General features: G+C 38.4%; 1 protein-coding gene across 2 annotated transcripts; it reads right to left on the reverse strand.

Moving 5' to 3' along the window:
• Positions 1-3496: 3496 nt before the first annotated feature.
• olfm3b (olfactomedin 3b) lies at positions 3497-12746 on the reverse strand. Of its 2 annotated transcripts, none has more exons than XM_084119659.1 (6): positions 12576-12746; positions 8681-8824; positions 7961-8116; positions 7373-7592; positions 7126-7232; positions 3497-6604 (listed from the first exon to the last, which is right to left on the reverse strand). In XM_084119659.1, exons 1-6 carry the CDS (start codon positions 12642-12644, stop codon positions 5927-5929), a joined length of 1374 nt encoding a protein of 457 aa, XP_083975785.1. In that variant the 5' UTR covers positions 12645-12746; the 3' UTR covers positions 3497-5926. The 2 variants fall into 2 exon arrangements, with proteins under 2 accessions (XP_083975785.1, XP_083975784.1); XM_084119658.1 differs by having other exon boundaries at positions 7343-7592.
• Positions 12747-15666: the final 2920 nt, after the last annotated feature.

Here is a 15666-nt window from a genome sequence, read left to right on the forward strand (position 1 = left end):
CTGCAGTGTCTGTAATCCTGAGATGTGAAGTTAGGTGATGTTTAGCATCTGTCTTGCATGTAACAATTCAGCAGGTGAACGCGGAGTAGTCGAATGAGGTGTAGCACGGTATGCTTGTAAGAATTCCCTTGTGAATTCTTTCCAACCTTTGCCTTCCAGGGAAGTAGTTAGCAACGCGTGCTTCAGAGTACGGTTAAAAGGCTCGATCTCTCCATTGGCACGAGGATAATACACAGATGAAGTTAGATGCATAAATCCTCGGTTTCGCAGAAACATCTCAAACTCTCATGGCATGAATTGAGAGCCGTGATCAAAGATCAGTTCCTTTGGGTTATCTTCACGGCTGAACACAACTGAAAGAAACTGAATGACAGCTGAATAGGTTAACTGAGGCGTGAAAGCAATCTCTGGCCACTTAGTAGTAAATGACATTCTGCTGGAGCTTTGTCAAAGGGCCCCACATTTTCTATATGTTTCTCCCATGCTCCATCTGGAAAGGGTACAGGCTAGAGTGGGAACGACCGCTGACTTGTCATATGTTTGACACGTAATGCATGATTTGATGGCCGTATCAACCTGGGCATCCATACCTGGCCACCAATACAGTTCTCTGAGTCTTTGCTTGGTTCTAACAATGCCTTGATGTGTATCATGGGCCAATGCATTGAACTGCACACGCAAAGTCTCTGGTACTAAAAAGTCTGTTTATGCCTCTTACCACGCAATCATCCTGGGGAGAAAGTTCATGTTGGATTTTGTAGTATGGCAAAAGATCAGGTCCTAGGCCCTTAGGGGATTTTGGATTTTCATCAGTAGGTCACGTAGCTCACAGTATATTGGGCAGGTAGCCCTGAATTCATCAGCAGACATGGCCGTGAGGGTTGAAGTAAGTGCGACCACTTCCACGTCATCCTCCAGCACAGGATCAGCTGTAACATTTTCATGTCCAGGTTTGTACTGGATGTCATAGTCAAAAGTCATCAACCTAGCTGACCACAGAGCAATCTGAAGTCCTGCTTGTCCTTGTCCCTTCGTAGTGAGCAGTGTTGTGAGTGGACTGTGGTCTGTACATAACGGAAAACATTGCCCCCACAGGTAAGTTCTCCATTTCTCCGTTGCCTACACACATCCTAACGCTTCCTTCTCAATTGTGGAGTACTTGCGTTCTACCTGTGTGAGGGTGCGTGATGCAAAATCAACAGTCTTTTCAGACCGTCCGGGTGCATTTGGGTGAGAATGGAGCCCAGAACGTAATTAGAAGCGCCAGTTGTAATGATAGTGTGTAGCTCAGGGTCAAAAAGTGTCAGTGCAGGGCTATTATTTATGAGGTCTTTCACCCGCTCAGAACTTGTCTGTGCCTCAGTCGTCCGTGTGAATGAAGCAGATCCCAGATTCAATGCTCTGAGGGACTCGACCACTGCAGAATTTTGAATACCACGATGTGAGCCCAAGGAAAGAGCGTATTAGTTGGTGGTGGAGGTTGTGAAACTGCATGGACATGAGAAGCATCCGGCAGAAATCCTTTAGCTTATATTACGTGTCCTAAGAATGACAGCTCCATCTGTCTGATGTGGCATTTGTCAAAGTTCAATTTAAGTCCAGATGCTGAAGTGCTGCGTTCAAGTTCTTATCATGTTCCTTAAAGGTCTTTCCTGAGACAGTGACATCGTCCAAGTAACATTGAACACATGCAAGTCCTTTGAGTATGGTCGACATCAGTCTCTGAAAACAACTCAGCCCTGATGCCAGTCCAAGGCAGTATGCCATTTTGAACCACACCTGTAACACATTTTCCCTTGGGATGTAGGTAAGCGCACCGCCATCGCTCCTCGTAATGTCTGTGCATTTTTCCCCGTTTCGTGGCTGGGTCTGTTGTGCTGATGACGTGACTGTTGTATAACTTGTACTGTGCCATCTGCCGGTTTGCTCATCACGTTTGCCTCAGCCTCTGCCGTTTCTATTTGGCTGGCAATTGTGACAGCTTTTTTCAAAGTAAGATCCACTTAGTAAATCATGATCAGTAATCATCCCGTATCATTTCCTCGTCCGTGGTTCCGAATTCGCATGTACCTGCAAGCTCCTTTAGCGCCACAACATATTGATCCGTAGTTTCACCACGCCATTGTCCTCGCTGGCGAAATCTGCACCGTTCAGCTACCACATTCACTTTTGGCTCGAAGAATGTGCGAATAGCTTGCAATGCGTGTTGTACTTATCATCAGTAACCTTAAGCATGTAAAAAAGTCTCTGGTCTTCTGCCCCCAGTTAGTGAATCAGTAGAGCACATTTCGGGCTTCCGACAGCTCTTCGTTCATTGCCAAGACATAGTTTCCGAAAACACAAATATATGCCTTAAATGGCATCATACATTTGTAGAAAAGGTGTAGGCTGACTTAAATTCAACGGCATTCTCGTCACTAATATGTTATGTCTTTGTAAAAAGGCAAGCAACACACAGGTAACTTATGAACACGTATGGCACACTTATGTACACTCAAAACCTACTAGTGCCACCCACAGGACAAGTGGTGACACTAGACTAGAGTACAGTATAGTCAGATGTTATTATAGCAAGTAAAACCCCTTCAAAATCTGATGCAAGACCTGATCGCCATCCCCGTCAGGGTTTATTTTGCGATAACAACCGGTTGACTGTGTATTATCACTTACATAAATATACTTATTCGCACTTTGCTGAATAATGTTTCTCTGATTCAGGTGCCTGCAGAGATGTGTTGAATTAAGTTTCTGAATCAGCAGATGGGAAGAAAAAAAAAATCAGCTGTTCCTTTAAGGGGAAAATGAATGACTTTGTTTTAGATATTTGTCATTGAGGTTTATGAATACTGATAGAGCATCCTCTGACATAGAAAATAACTGACTGAATCATGTGTTGAGAAAACAACAGCATATTTAGCTGGTCTGTGTGAATGTTTGAACATTCTGAATCTTCATTACTACTATCATTGAGCAGGGACAGGAATTCTGAATGAGTACAAACAGAACACAAGAATTAGGGTTTCATCAACATCAAAAGCAAAATCTCAAAACCCTCTCATTCTCTCATCCACGAATTTCCTAGGGCAGAAAAAAGTACACAAACACGAACAAAGCCTTTGTTGCATTATGTTTGAAAAGGTGAGGAAGAGGTAACATTACTGAATAATGATATTTCTGACAAAACACCCCAGACTGCTGTCTGCAGTTCTGTGGGAAAGTTGAGATATGTTTGAATGCAATGCATTTTGAAGCACACAGGAAACAACATAAAACCATGAACACTTAATGTAACAATTATTTATTTTAATTACACTGTACACTGCGAAATGTTTTCTTTTCAGCATGGATTGATTTTAAAGAAATAGTTCACCATAAAATTCTGTCATCATTTACTCTCTCTCTCTCTCTCTCTCTCTCTCTCTCTCTCTCTCTCTCTCTCTCTCTCTCTCTCTCTCTCTCTCTCTCTCTCTCTCTCTCTCTCTCTCTCTCTCTCTCTCTCTCTCTCTCTCTCTCTCTCTCTCCAGTATGGAGAAGAACTGGGAAGGAGTGGTTGACCGGGTTATTGGTAAAATTCAAAAGTGGAAGTGGATTCAACCACAGCTTTCATAATATAGAGGGAGATGCCTGGTGATAAATAATCTGTCTGCTTCAATGCTGTGGCATAAGGTTACAGTGATAGATCCCCCTAAAGAACTGCTTTTAAAGGTTCAAAAGGCATTTGTTGATTTCTTTTTGGAATGGCCATCATTGGCTTCCTCCTGGAGTGCTTTATCTTCCCGTTGCAGAGGGAGGTCAAGGCCTTAAACATGTTGAATCCAAAATTGCTGCAATGAGACTACAAACATTGCAAAAACTGTTATACTGCTCTGATGGTATGCCATGGATTGATTATTGTTTGTATATTCTTAAAGAACTTGGAGGAACAGACCTTGACAAAGAGCTATTCTTAATTGAGAAGCCTTGTGTTGAAAATGTGTATTGTTCTCTTTTTAAGTTCTATGAATCAATTTTTCATAGAGTTTGTTAAAATTTTCAAGAGTGGGTGATGAACATTATGGATGTGCAGAACCTTTGTTTTTTAACCCTCTTTTTAAGCTACAGCCTCCAGTATCAGGTTCTGTTATTGAAATGTTCTTGAATGCTGGAATAACTAGAGTTATAGATCTGCTTGATATGACAAGAGGTCAGTGGTGAACGGCTCAGTCACTTGCTGGCCAGGTTGGGATGAGGTCAGTAAGAATAGTGGAAGGGGTAGTTAAGAGCTTTAAGGCTTGTTTCCCCCCAGTATTCACATCATTTGATTCTGCTTTAAATAATGGCTTGTTATCAAAGACTTTTCCGGCATTAAAAGTTGTCCCAAAAAATGTGGAAACTGAAGAGAACACTAAGGTTCTTTTGTTAAAGGGGTTTGTATGGGGAAGAAAACGGTTTATCATGTTTGTGCTAAATCTGCACACTTTGTTTGGATAGTTGAAGGAAAGGATAAATGGAGGACGAACCTTTCAGTGCCCAGAGATGTGAATCCCTCATGGAGGCTGTTGTATAAGCCTCCTATTCCAAAAAAATGTGGAGATCTAGAGTGGAGAATACTTCACAGTGTGTTGGCTACAAATAATTTTGTTTCTAAATTTAATGAAGTGGTTTTACCTGAATGTTCATTCTGTAAGGCTTCCGATACTGTATTTCATTTATTTTGTGAGTGTTCAAGGCTGGTTCCACTTTTTGTACTTTTTGAAAAACTAATTATGAAATTGGGTTTTTCTTTTACAAACACCCTTTTTATTTTTGGTTGCAACTATAAACAGTCATGGCGCAAACAGTGTGTGCTTGCCAATTTTTTAATGGGCCAAGCCAAGTTAGCAATCCTGAAAACACATCAATGTAAAAATGCTGGTCAAGATGTTAATTTGTTTTTTCTTTTTAAATCATTGGTAGAATTTAGGGTTGCTATTGAATTTGCATATTACAAACAAACTGATAATGTACCTTTTTTTATAATGAGGTGGGGCATGAGAGATGATTTAGTGACAATTAGTGATTTTGGAAATCTGTTTTTTAATTGGTAAAATTACCAATTAAACCTGGCCATTTCTTTTTTCTTTTCTTTTATTTCTTTTTTAACTTTTTTATTTTATTATTATTATTATTATTATTTTTTTAAATTCTGTGTGTGTTTTGTATACCAGCTCTGTAATGTTCTGGAAAATGTGGTAAATTAAAAGGGTTTTAAAAGTTTAAAAAAAGTCTCTCTCTCTCTCTCTCTCTCTCTCTCTCTCTGGTCATGTCATTCCAAATCTGTATGACTTTCTTTCTTCTGTGAAACATAAAATAATATCATTGTGTGGACAACCATTGTGTGGATATATTTCTAAAAATGTCTTCTTTTGTGTTCCAGAGAAGAAAGGAAATCATGCAGCTTTGGAACAACATGAAGGTGAGCAGTAAATAATGACAAATTTTTATTTTTAGATGAATGTCCCTTTAAACAATAAAACAAAAATATGTCCTAACTTCCCTAAATACTCGACAAGCTAAGAGATGCAGTCAGACAGATCAATATTTAATGTCCATTATAAGATTTTTTTTACTTAACAAGTTTCTAGTGGTTAGTTTGTTACACTGTTGGTTGAATGGAGTATTACAGCTGAATACCACTGTTACGCACAAACAACATTTAAATAGAGCTTTAGAAGTTCATTAATGTCCTTTTCTGAGTTAAGTGAACTTAATCAAGATTGTTTTACAAATGAAGGAGTGCAATGCTGACGGACATCTCCAGAGACACTGAACCTCAAACTAAGCTCATCTTTTGACTGAGACATATAAAACCCATTATTTCACAGCAATACCAATTGTGAATACAGATCAATGTAACTGCAGAAACGGCGTCAGCAGAAAGTTTTCCTCTCACCTCAGGGTGCATCTCTCAGGATTCGTCATCAGTTTTAATAATGTGGAACAGCGTGACGTTAAACAGTACCTGGTGGCCATTGTTCCAGCCGTAAAGTGCACGATCCCTGGCGTTGTAATCCAGCATGGACATGTGAAAGTACTGGTTATGGATGGGGATGTCCATATACTCATAGGTAGAGGTTTTGGTGGAATAAGAGTAATACACCTTAGCCCCGGTCAGATGGGAGTTGGTGATGTACAGCGTGCCGCAGATCATGAAGGACTCACCAGCGTTTCGTTTGGAGTATTCAGTGTTCCAAGAGTTCAACACCTGAATGGTCAGAGGATCCAGCCGGCTTATCACTATATTCCCTGCATTCTGATTGGTGGCATAGATGGCCCATAAACCGAGCTCGTCTGCCATCAGGTCAATGTCGGAGAAGCCGCCCCAGGTGTACGGGTAGACGTTGTGGAAGCCAGCAGACTCAAGTGCTCGTTGGGTCGTGACCCGGCCACTTTCGAAGCTGTATCTGACGATGATGTTGCTCTGGTACTTGTTGTAGTACAGGGAGCCGTTGTAGACCACATGATTGGTGCCCGCCCAGTGGAACGGAAGGTTGTAGGTTCTTGACTCAATCCCAGCTACGAAGTCGCTCACCGATTTGTACTCCCTGACTATCTTGTTGTTTGTATAGCTGTCCATGTACCAAACCTGCATTAGAACGTTACAAATGTGATGAGTAACATTCAAAACTTGAATCTGACTTATATGAAAGGAATCATTTATAGAGCACAAATCGTTAAAAGAAAAAATTAATTTCGAATTAATGTTGTTCTTTTGAAATTTCTATTAATCCGAAAAATCTATAAAAAAAAAAGTTTAAAATATTGTTGTATTTTTATAATATAAATATAAATATTAATAATCCTTTTTTTTTGTTTCAGTAAATCATTCATAATGCATCAGGTTATCCCACCATGAAATAATTATATTACACAGTCTTACCTTTGTCTCTTTTTCTTTTCATATATTAAATATAGATTTTCATGTAATTTGTGCTTCAAATCAAGTTTTATATGCTGTGATTGATTTCAGAGCTTGTTGGTTCTGCTCATGCCTTTGAACATGCCTTTTTTCTTTTATGAAGGAAAAAATAGTTCCTGGAAGCAATGCTGCTGAAAAGGCTCGGCTAAAAATGCTGCTGCAGGCACAGTTGCATAGCCATAGATTACCTTGTTATTCTCAGGTGAAGCCTGAGGGTCTGTCATCCATGCTCCAAACCTCGTTCCCGATGTCTTTATGGTGATGGGCCCCGTGATTTTCATCAACTTTCCACAGGCTGACAAAATGGAGAATGATAAGGAATATCGGCTGTTATATAGACATTTTCAACCTAAGTGTATTATCAGTCTGAAAACACATACCATGCCATATATAAGAAGAAAATACCATCAAAGTCAAGTTGAGTTTCTAACTCACTGAGCTTGTTCATGCAGTTCCTCAGTCTTCCCTCCAAGCCAAGGACCCTCTGCTGGAGTTCCTCATAATCATATGCTCCTATCTCCTCCTGGATAGCAGTCAACACCAGAGACAGGTTCCTGATCTCCAGCTTGAACTGGGAAATGAGCGTGGCATCAGTCTTGTACTGCTCCAGCACTGGAATCAGCGGCTGCAGTTCATTCATCTTCCCCTTCAGCTCCTGAAAAAAACAGACGGACATTTAAATGGGAATCACATGAGGGGAGATTAACTTACATTAACAGAAACAGATTTAAGAGCACATCACAGCTCGCAAGAAGTTCTAAACAATAACATGTTAGACCGCAATGATATTACTGCCTGGAAATGAAACATGACCTCTACAGGTTTACAGGAGTTCCAAGAATGTTGAACTGCGTGTGGCCTTTTCAAATGCTTGTGAAGGATAAAGATTAGAAGCTTTTAAGTGGGATATGATTCTTCATTCTTGGAGAGTAATGGCAAGAGTTTGGCTTTTTTCAAACCGTTCTGTTCATATGAGAAAGGACCATTGATTTTCTCTGAGGCCTGACTTTAATGGTAGCCCACCTGAAAGTTTTTAGTCAATAACGTTCTTCGGTTCGACTCGATTTGTCTGAACTTTGATCGGAGTCCTTTTATCTGGCTCTCCATTTTCATGACATACTGGAAATCCCTCTGGGTCCTCAGGTTCAGCACTTCAATTGATTGCGACATGTTCTGAATCTTAAGAGAGGAAGATGAAGTTAGGATCTGTTAATCATTCTTTGAACTGCAAAAAGGAAGATGCGAGATTTGAGTTATATTTCCAACTGGCCTAAATCAGCCCTGACACTGTGTCTCCAAGGAATTCTGCATTTCCATAATTCAACTCAACACAACCAAAGCAAAGACAGATAGATCTCAGAGACAAACCACAACTGACACAAAGAAGTGACTGTATTGGTTAACCCTAGTACCTCCTTCACTAGCATCCTCCAAACAAAAAAAGACACAGAGACGTCTTATGGGCCAATAAGCTGGCCTTTTACTGTAACAGAGAAGAAAAGCGTAGGAAGTAGGAACGAGAGGGGGCCTAAACACCCTTCAGGCCTTTACGCATTACCATCATCTTTATGCTCCTCCACAATCATCTGCAGAGAAGCCAGCGGCATTCTTAACTGATGACAATGGAGAGCAGTCTAGCATAATGCTTTCAAATCACTGCAATGAGAGCTTTTGTTATCCGAACCAGATCTCAATATAAAGCGACTTTAGAGACTTAGACACACAATATGTGCACGCACACACCTTCTCCAGTAACAGGCGGAGCTGTCTGCTCTTTGCATCTCTGGAGCACAAGCTCTGTTCTGGTGCCACCACCGTACAGATGCAGCGGCCGTCGGCATCCTGCGCTGAACTGTACACCTGCCAGCCTTCCTTTGGTCTGATGGTCTGTAGACAAACACAGGCATGCGTGAGGTTTTTTGTCTACAAATAAATAAACATAAATACAAATCTAAAATTCTAATGACATTCTTAGTGCAATGAATTTCAAATGACAACATTTGTATGCCTTTAAGCAGTGAAACTGAACACATTTGCATGGCACAGCATTCACTGCAGTGCTTTGTTTTATTAACCATTTAGTTTGCAATCTATAACTTATTACAATTGTTAAATGGAGAGAATATTGTGTAAAAATGCAAATCGATGTGTGTGTGTGTTCATATAAGAGGTCTTTGAACCATTAAGATCATGCAAGTTTCATATCTTAAAACATTATAAACATTATAAACAGAACATTTATTTAATCAAGCAATGCTTTTATATTGCAGGATCTGTGACGTCACACATTTGCATTAAAATGCCTCCAGAGCAAGACTTTTAACAAATATATATATATCATAGCTCCATAGGCTCCGCCCACTGGCATTTACATCAGTCGTTGACATTTGACACTGGATGTGAGCGTCACGTCAAAAGCAAACAGAACCCATTACAATCCCTGGCACTGAATACACTGGATTCAGTATACAGATTCGCATTCAGATTCTGACATACTCCACGCACTTGAGTCTTCCGACAACCGGACAAATAGGAGAGTGAAAGAACTTTTGCTTTGATGCATCTAGTTTAAACAGCTCTGTACAGACTTCAGGAGGATCCCAGAAACAAGTGGATGGTTTATTTTTAATGGTGTGTCAGACTTATGTTCAGTTTTAGTTTTGGTTTTCACTGTTTTCCAACCCGTCTGTATTCCCTTGTTACTGTAGTTCCTTTGGTTACTGATTACGTTATGCGCCTGTTTCAGTTTCTGTTAATTGGCTTTCCATGTGTATTTAAGCCCTTAGTTTCTTCTCTTCATGGTTCCATGTCAACTTAGTTTCACATGGTTGTTGTTTATATCTTTCCTGTCTTCTCCTACATTCCTTGAATATTGTGATTATTTCTCCTGCGTTGTGCGATTTATGGAACCAAGCCCTGACAGTCGGAGGATTATATGTTTGTTCTGAGTATTTTGTTTTGTAAACGGGGCACAGTATAATGGAGAGTTTTGTTGACAGATGAAGCAGCTAACTGTATTGGATCTGACAGCAGATGCATCACAAACCGTAAGTAAATGATTTCATAATGCTTTGTCTGTGAATGACATTTTTATATGGATGTTTTCAAAACACTTATGTGCAGTAGCAAGTTGATACTGTTCCCTATGCAATGATATTAGCCAATCATAACAGTGGCCATTTAGAAAATATCCCTTAAGAAAATAATTCTTATTAGATAGCCAGAGGCTGAAATATATATATGTTTGTTTGGTGTGTGTGTGTGTGTGTGTGCAAAAACTTAACTAACTTTATAAGTGAAACTAAAGGAAGATATTTAAAATAATAAATAAATCAATGTCATGACCCCTCTATAATTAATGGACTGTAATAAAATGTTCTTGATTCCACAAGCATAGCCCTCATATTTCTAGCTAACCTTTCAGTAACACTTTTCTTAGTCTTTATATATAAAAGTATTTTAATGCATTAATCATGCCTTGTAATGCACCTTATACTGCTTTGTATGATCTGAATAATTGTAACCACAGTTATTATATATTACAATACTATCCACAGTTACACCTTAAAACACCAAAACAACCAATTTCAGATGTAACAAGGTATCTGAAAAATGGACATATTGCAATATAATGTACATTATGAATACCTTTATAATGCATTATACATACAGACTTTTAAGTAAAGTGTAACCAAACTTTCTGGCTGAAAGGATCCCAAATCTGTGTCTCTGACTGTATAAGACATTGTACACTTCATTTGAAATGGTTGAAATTTATTTTCAAATTAATACAAGCACAGGAGAAATATAGTTCAGTTTCTATGTACTTCACTGAATATTAATTTTGATTCACAGTGATTCATAATTCTGAAAATACTTCAAGCACACACATGGCAGGCCAAACATAGTGTGTTTTGACAACAAAACACACTATGGTTGCAGTGGGTGTTGCACCCCACTGCAACACCTTCATGATAAAGCCTCTCTCTCTACATTCATCCCCCCAAATTTCCCACAATTGTCTGCAACAATAAAAGAGCTTTGTAAACACCCATATTCATTTTTCCCACTCACGCAGCGGGCTTTGAAAGGCCGGCTCTGGGGACTAGCCTTTTACAGGCGAGCTGAAAAAGAGAGTTCTTTACACATTCTGGCACACTTCCTCATGCTGCTGCAACTAACAACTAACTGCAATTTCAGCAAATTGTAACATATCCAAGTTGGATGGGTACTTCCTGCTAGTTCACTGCCATTATGAGATATGAGCAGAGGGATTCTGCTCCTCAAATAAGACCTGCAGCTGGGTTAATTAAGCCTGGATGAGAGAGATCCTCATGACATTCTCATAGACACTACGGATTTCTTTGGTTTCCAGTCACATATGACACGTGAAATTCATGCAGTTATCTTGGTTCTACATGATAAATAGTTGATCTGATCTTGATCCAATGCTAAAATAAACCCTTAGGAATTGCATGCAGATTACTAGTAGTGCTGAGAATAGACTCAGACGCTAAGGAAGAAAACATTTCCTCATTTAAACTCTTTATCAACATCCGGAACTGTAGATTACTATTGAGCTCTCGATATAACAAATGATATTAGTACTAAAATAGTACATTACAACTTTATATTATGTCTTTAACTATTTACTGTTAAAATTACAATGTTAACATTCTGTACATACAACACATGCTGTTACACTGTATATTTAAAACAACTGCATGTAATTATTGTAATTATAGGCTACTCTTGTACTTACTGAAGGAAACATGCATCTTAATTTGCATTGCAGAGTAAACAGTAATATATACACTAATATAATAGTTGTAATAGAGTGGAGAAAGGAGATGATGGGGAGAAAAGAGGGGCGGTGGTGGGCTACACGGTAACTCTTGTTCTGTGAAAAGGCACATGCAATATTCATGCACTGTTTATTTGTCCAACAGGGACCCTAAAACAAACCTTATTCATAAGGCTATCCCTAACCTTAGAAGCAGCAAATGGAAATCTCATGACAGTTCCTAAGAACAACATACATAAGTGCATTGTATCACACGATTTGTATTTTAATGTTAATAGCATCTAAAAAAAAAAGAAAAGAAAAAAAGACACCTAATATAAAATGTTTCACCTTAGGTGAAATAAACAGCCAATGCTCGGTAGAGGCGGATGCTTAAAACCTTTGAAACAACACCAGAAATAAGAGACCGCAAGCTGAAAGCTTTAATGCACAGTAGATCATTCACTGTAACAGAACAGATGGTCTAACAATATTCTGTGACCATTTGAGCTACTACAATCAAAGAGAAAGTTACATGAAATGGAAAACACGATTTTTAAACACAATGTTAGGGTATCCCACGTCTATCAAGATTTTTTTTTTTTTGTCCCAGTTTAAGTGTTACTGCATTTCCTTCTCTCCATCTCTCTGAGGTTGTCATTAAAATGATATTATCGGAAGAACGCATAATTCTCATAAGACATGATCATAATATAACACTGACAGCCTTGTTTGTCACTTTGCATATACATTTAGTCTTGCGTATGTTCTGTGAGTCACTGGTGTAGTCGGAGCTGGGCTCAGACATGTCAAGTTTCTGTCTAAGTCAGTAAGGTGCGGGTGCGCATCACTCACCGCGGAAGGGCAGTAGCCGAGCAGAGCGAGAAAACACAGCGGTTTCAGCACCACGAACAGCGCCCGCATTCTGCCTCCAGACGAGTCTCCCTCCTACGTCTCTGATACAAGCGGATTCACTCTCCGATGTTTCAGATCGAGCTTCTCGCCAGTATCTTGGGATCGGGAACCCTCGACAGAACCGCTGAAAGTGCGTGCGCTGTCATCGTCGCTCTGAGCGAAGAAAAGTTTGAGATGTGTGGAGACTCTCAGCGGATATTACATCATTACAGCATTTCAGTGCGGGGTTACACTTTCATTAACCAAACTTAATATATCTAAGAGTAAATTAAAGGGATACAATCACGACTTTTATGTATTTGCAACGTGAGGAGGAGTAAGGATTAAACATAACCAAAATTTTCATTAGATGTTGCTCAATAGGGGTGAGAATCGAAAAGAATCGAACGATGGTTCCTTAATTCTTATTAATTCTATTTTAGCGCTTGTGGAGAAAATATATTTGGATTTAAGGAATTAAACTGTAAATTTTAAAGTAGCATACATTCAATAAAATCATCATTACAGCTAAATAAAATTAATTAAACAACAACAACAACAAAAAAGGTGGTTATCATTCGTTTTAACTCTTTCCCCGCCAGCGTTTTTGAAAAAAAGTTGCCAAACACCCCCAGCATTTTTGTTTTGGTTTATTTTATTTTGATCATTTGCACAAGTTTCATGGCCCCCAGAATATGAAAATCTGAACATGCAAAATGTCAAAAGAAAGAGCAGGCCCTCTGCTTTTAAACAAACATATCAAAATAAAATAAAAAAATAAATATTTTATTCTAGCTTCATGCATTCCGTTTTTCTCAACACTTGAATTTGGGTAAGTTTAATAAATAAATAAAAACATCTTGAGCAAAAAGCTGAGAAAAGCGTTTTTTTTTTGTCAAATAGCCTACTATGGCTACCCCGACTTAGCCTACTGGTGTTGTGTCACACCGAATAGCCCAACAGTGCAAGAATATTGTCAGAAAGAATATTGCGCTATTTAAAAAAAAAAAAAAGAAGAAAAGAAAAAGAGCGGAAACTGTTATCGGTTTCCAAACCTATTTCTCTAATGCTTTTTGAGGCCTAATACAACTGGGTAACCAACACAGCAAAACTTTCAATAATGAGTCGCTTCATTAACCAAGAAAACAAGCATATCAGCACATTATCTACAGATACAGACATGTGGGCCTATGCTAAAAATTACCTCATCAGTGGTTAGAGCATAAACTTTCACTGCACCTCTGCTCAAAATCTCAATTAGTTGCTTGGCAACATGTGTGGTTAGCCTGTCTTTTTTTTAGAGGTAGGCTTCTCTCTTTATCTGTTCCTTTATCAAAAGAGAAAGTCTTGTTTACTTTAGTGTCATGTCCGTTTAAACAATGTCAGTGAAATTACATTTATTTGAAGACATTACTGCTCAATTAAAAATAAGTTTGAATGATGAATGCAGTCATTTAAAAGCCAGGAATGCACCACTGAAATCTGACGGCACCAGCTGGGTGTATATTTTAAAGTATATTTGAAAACTCTGTTCTCCTATAGCAGAAGCTGCAGGAGTCACCTTGGTCTTTCCAGGAGGTGCCCACCCCTCGAGAACACATCAGTCAAGCTATGTATCAAACCTCAAAACAGCTGCAGACAAGACATCTCAGAGGCTGTCTTCATACCGCAAGCCAACATGTGTCAACCAGAGAGAGAGAGAGAGAGAGAGAGAGAGAGAGAGAGAGAGAGAGATGAGAGAGAGAGAGAGAGAGAGAGAGAGAGAGAGAGAGAGAGAGAGAGAGATGTGAGAGAGAGAGAGAGAGAGAGAGAGAGAGTGTGAGTGAGTGAGTGAGTGAGCGAGGAGAGAGAGAGAGAGAGAGAGAGAGAGAGAGAGAGAGATGAGAGGAGAGAGAGAGAGAGAGAGAGAGAGAGAGAGAGAGAGAGAGAGAGAGAGAGAGTGTGAGTGAGTGAGTGAGTGAGTGAGTGAGTGAGTGATGTGAGCGAGCGAGCGAGCAAACATTATCTTTCTCATTATGGGCAGATTTTCAAACACTAATATAAGAGTACTAACTACATAAGAGATAATGCACAGTCAGCCAGCCATCATTGCAAAATGAACCATGTCAAAATAAGTTTTATTTTGCATACAGTATGGTTGACTGTACTTTATCCCATTTATTACAAGGGTTACAAAATTCTGGGAATTTAAGTTGGAAACTTTCCATAGTAATTAACCGGACTACATGGGAATTAATGGTAAATTAACTGGAAATTGCTACTTTCCCTAAAATGAATGGATCCTTTCCTCAAAATAAATCACTACTTTTCAAAAATGAATTGTTACTTTCCTCAAAATTAATCAACACATAGAGAGCGTGTACTAAAAAAAATGGTACTGGATACTAAAAAAACCTTCACCAAAATGTATTTAAAATATTATAGTATACTACAAATCCATTAACATATTTACTGACATATCGCTTGAGACTTACTAATATAAAATTATTATTATTACATTGTTAAATTAAAATTATAATTAATCTTTATTTGGAGTACTTCTTTTTTGCACAATGCACATTTCTTAATATTAAGCCTAAAATGTGTTTTAATATTACTATTAGTAGGGATAGTATGATCACTGTATAATATCAGTCTTTAAATGCAAGATACTTAAAGTGTAGGCCTACCTAAAATATAGCCTACTTGCAATAGTTTCACTTTAGCACAATCAAAAATAATAATATAATATAATCAAATACCAAATCAAATATACTTAAGTATATCTTTAGTTGGACCTCATTAAGTACAAAAATAGTAGTTCCAATTTAGCAGACTTTAAGTATACCAATTTAGTATACTAAAAGTACAATTGCAGGGTATTAATATTAAGTACATAAATATGTTAATGTATTAGTAGTATACCTAGCATAAAATAAATGTATTTCTAATAAATTTTGGTATATTTATTTTTCACAAGGGTGTGTATATTGAATCTGTGCATTACTGTAGTTCTTAAAGTGAAAGCAGCCTAATATAAGAATCAGTAGAGTATACATGTACGTTTTATTCA

The sequence above is a fragment of the Abramis brama genome (genome assembly GCF_963993115.1).
Source record: "Abramis brama genome assembly, chromosome: 7".
Taxonomy (NCBI): domain Eukaryota; kingdom Metazoa; phylum Chordata; class Actinopteri; order Cypriniformes; family Leuciscidae; genus Abramis; species Abramis brama.

Bases quoted from the DNA above. Each gene is read 5' to 3' on its own strand.
- olfm3b (XM_084119658.1), bottom strand. From the start codon at position 12,644: ATGCGGGCGCTGTTCGTGGTGCTGAAACCGCTGTGTTTTCTCGCTCTG. The intron at 8,117-8,680 runs GTGTGTGCGTGC...TCCTCTCTTAAG, and splicing joins TCCGCCTGTTACTGGAGAAG to ATTCAGAACATGTCGCAATC. The intron at 7,233-7,342 runs GTATTTTCTTCT...CCATTTTGTCAG, and splicing joins AACTCAACTTGACTTTGATG to CCTGTGGAAAGTTGATGAAA.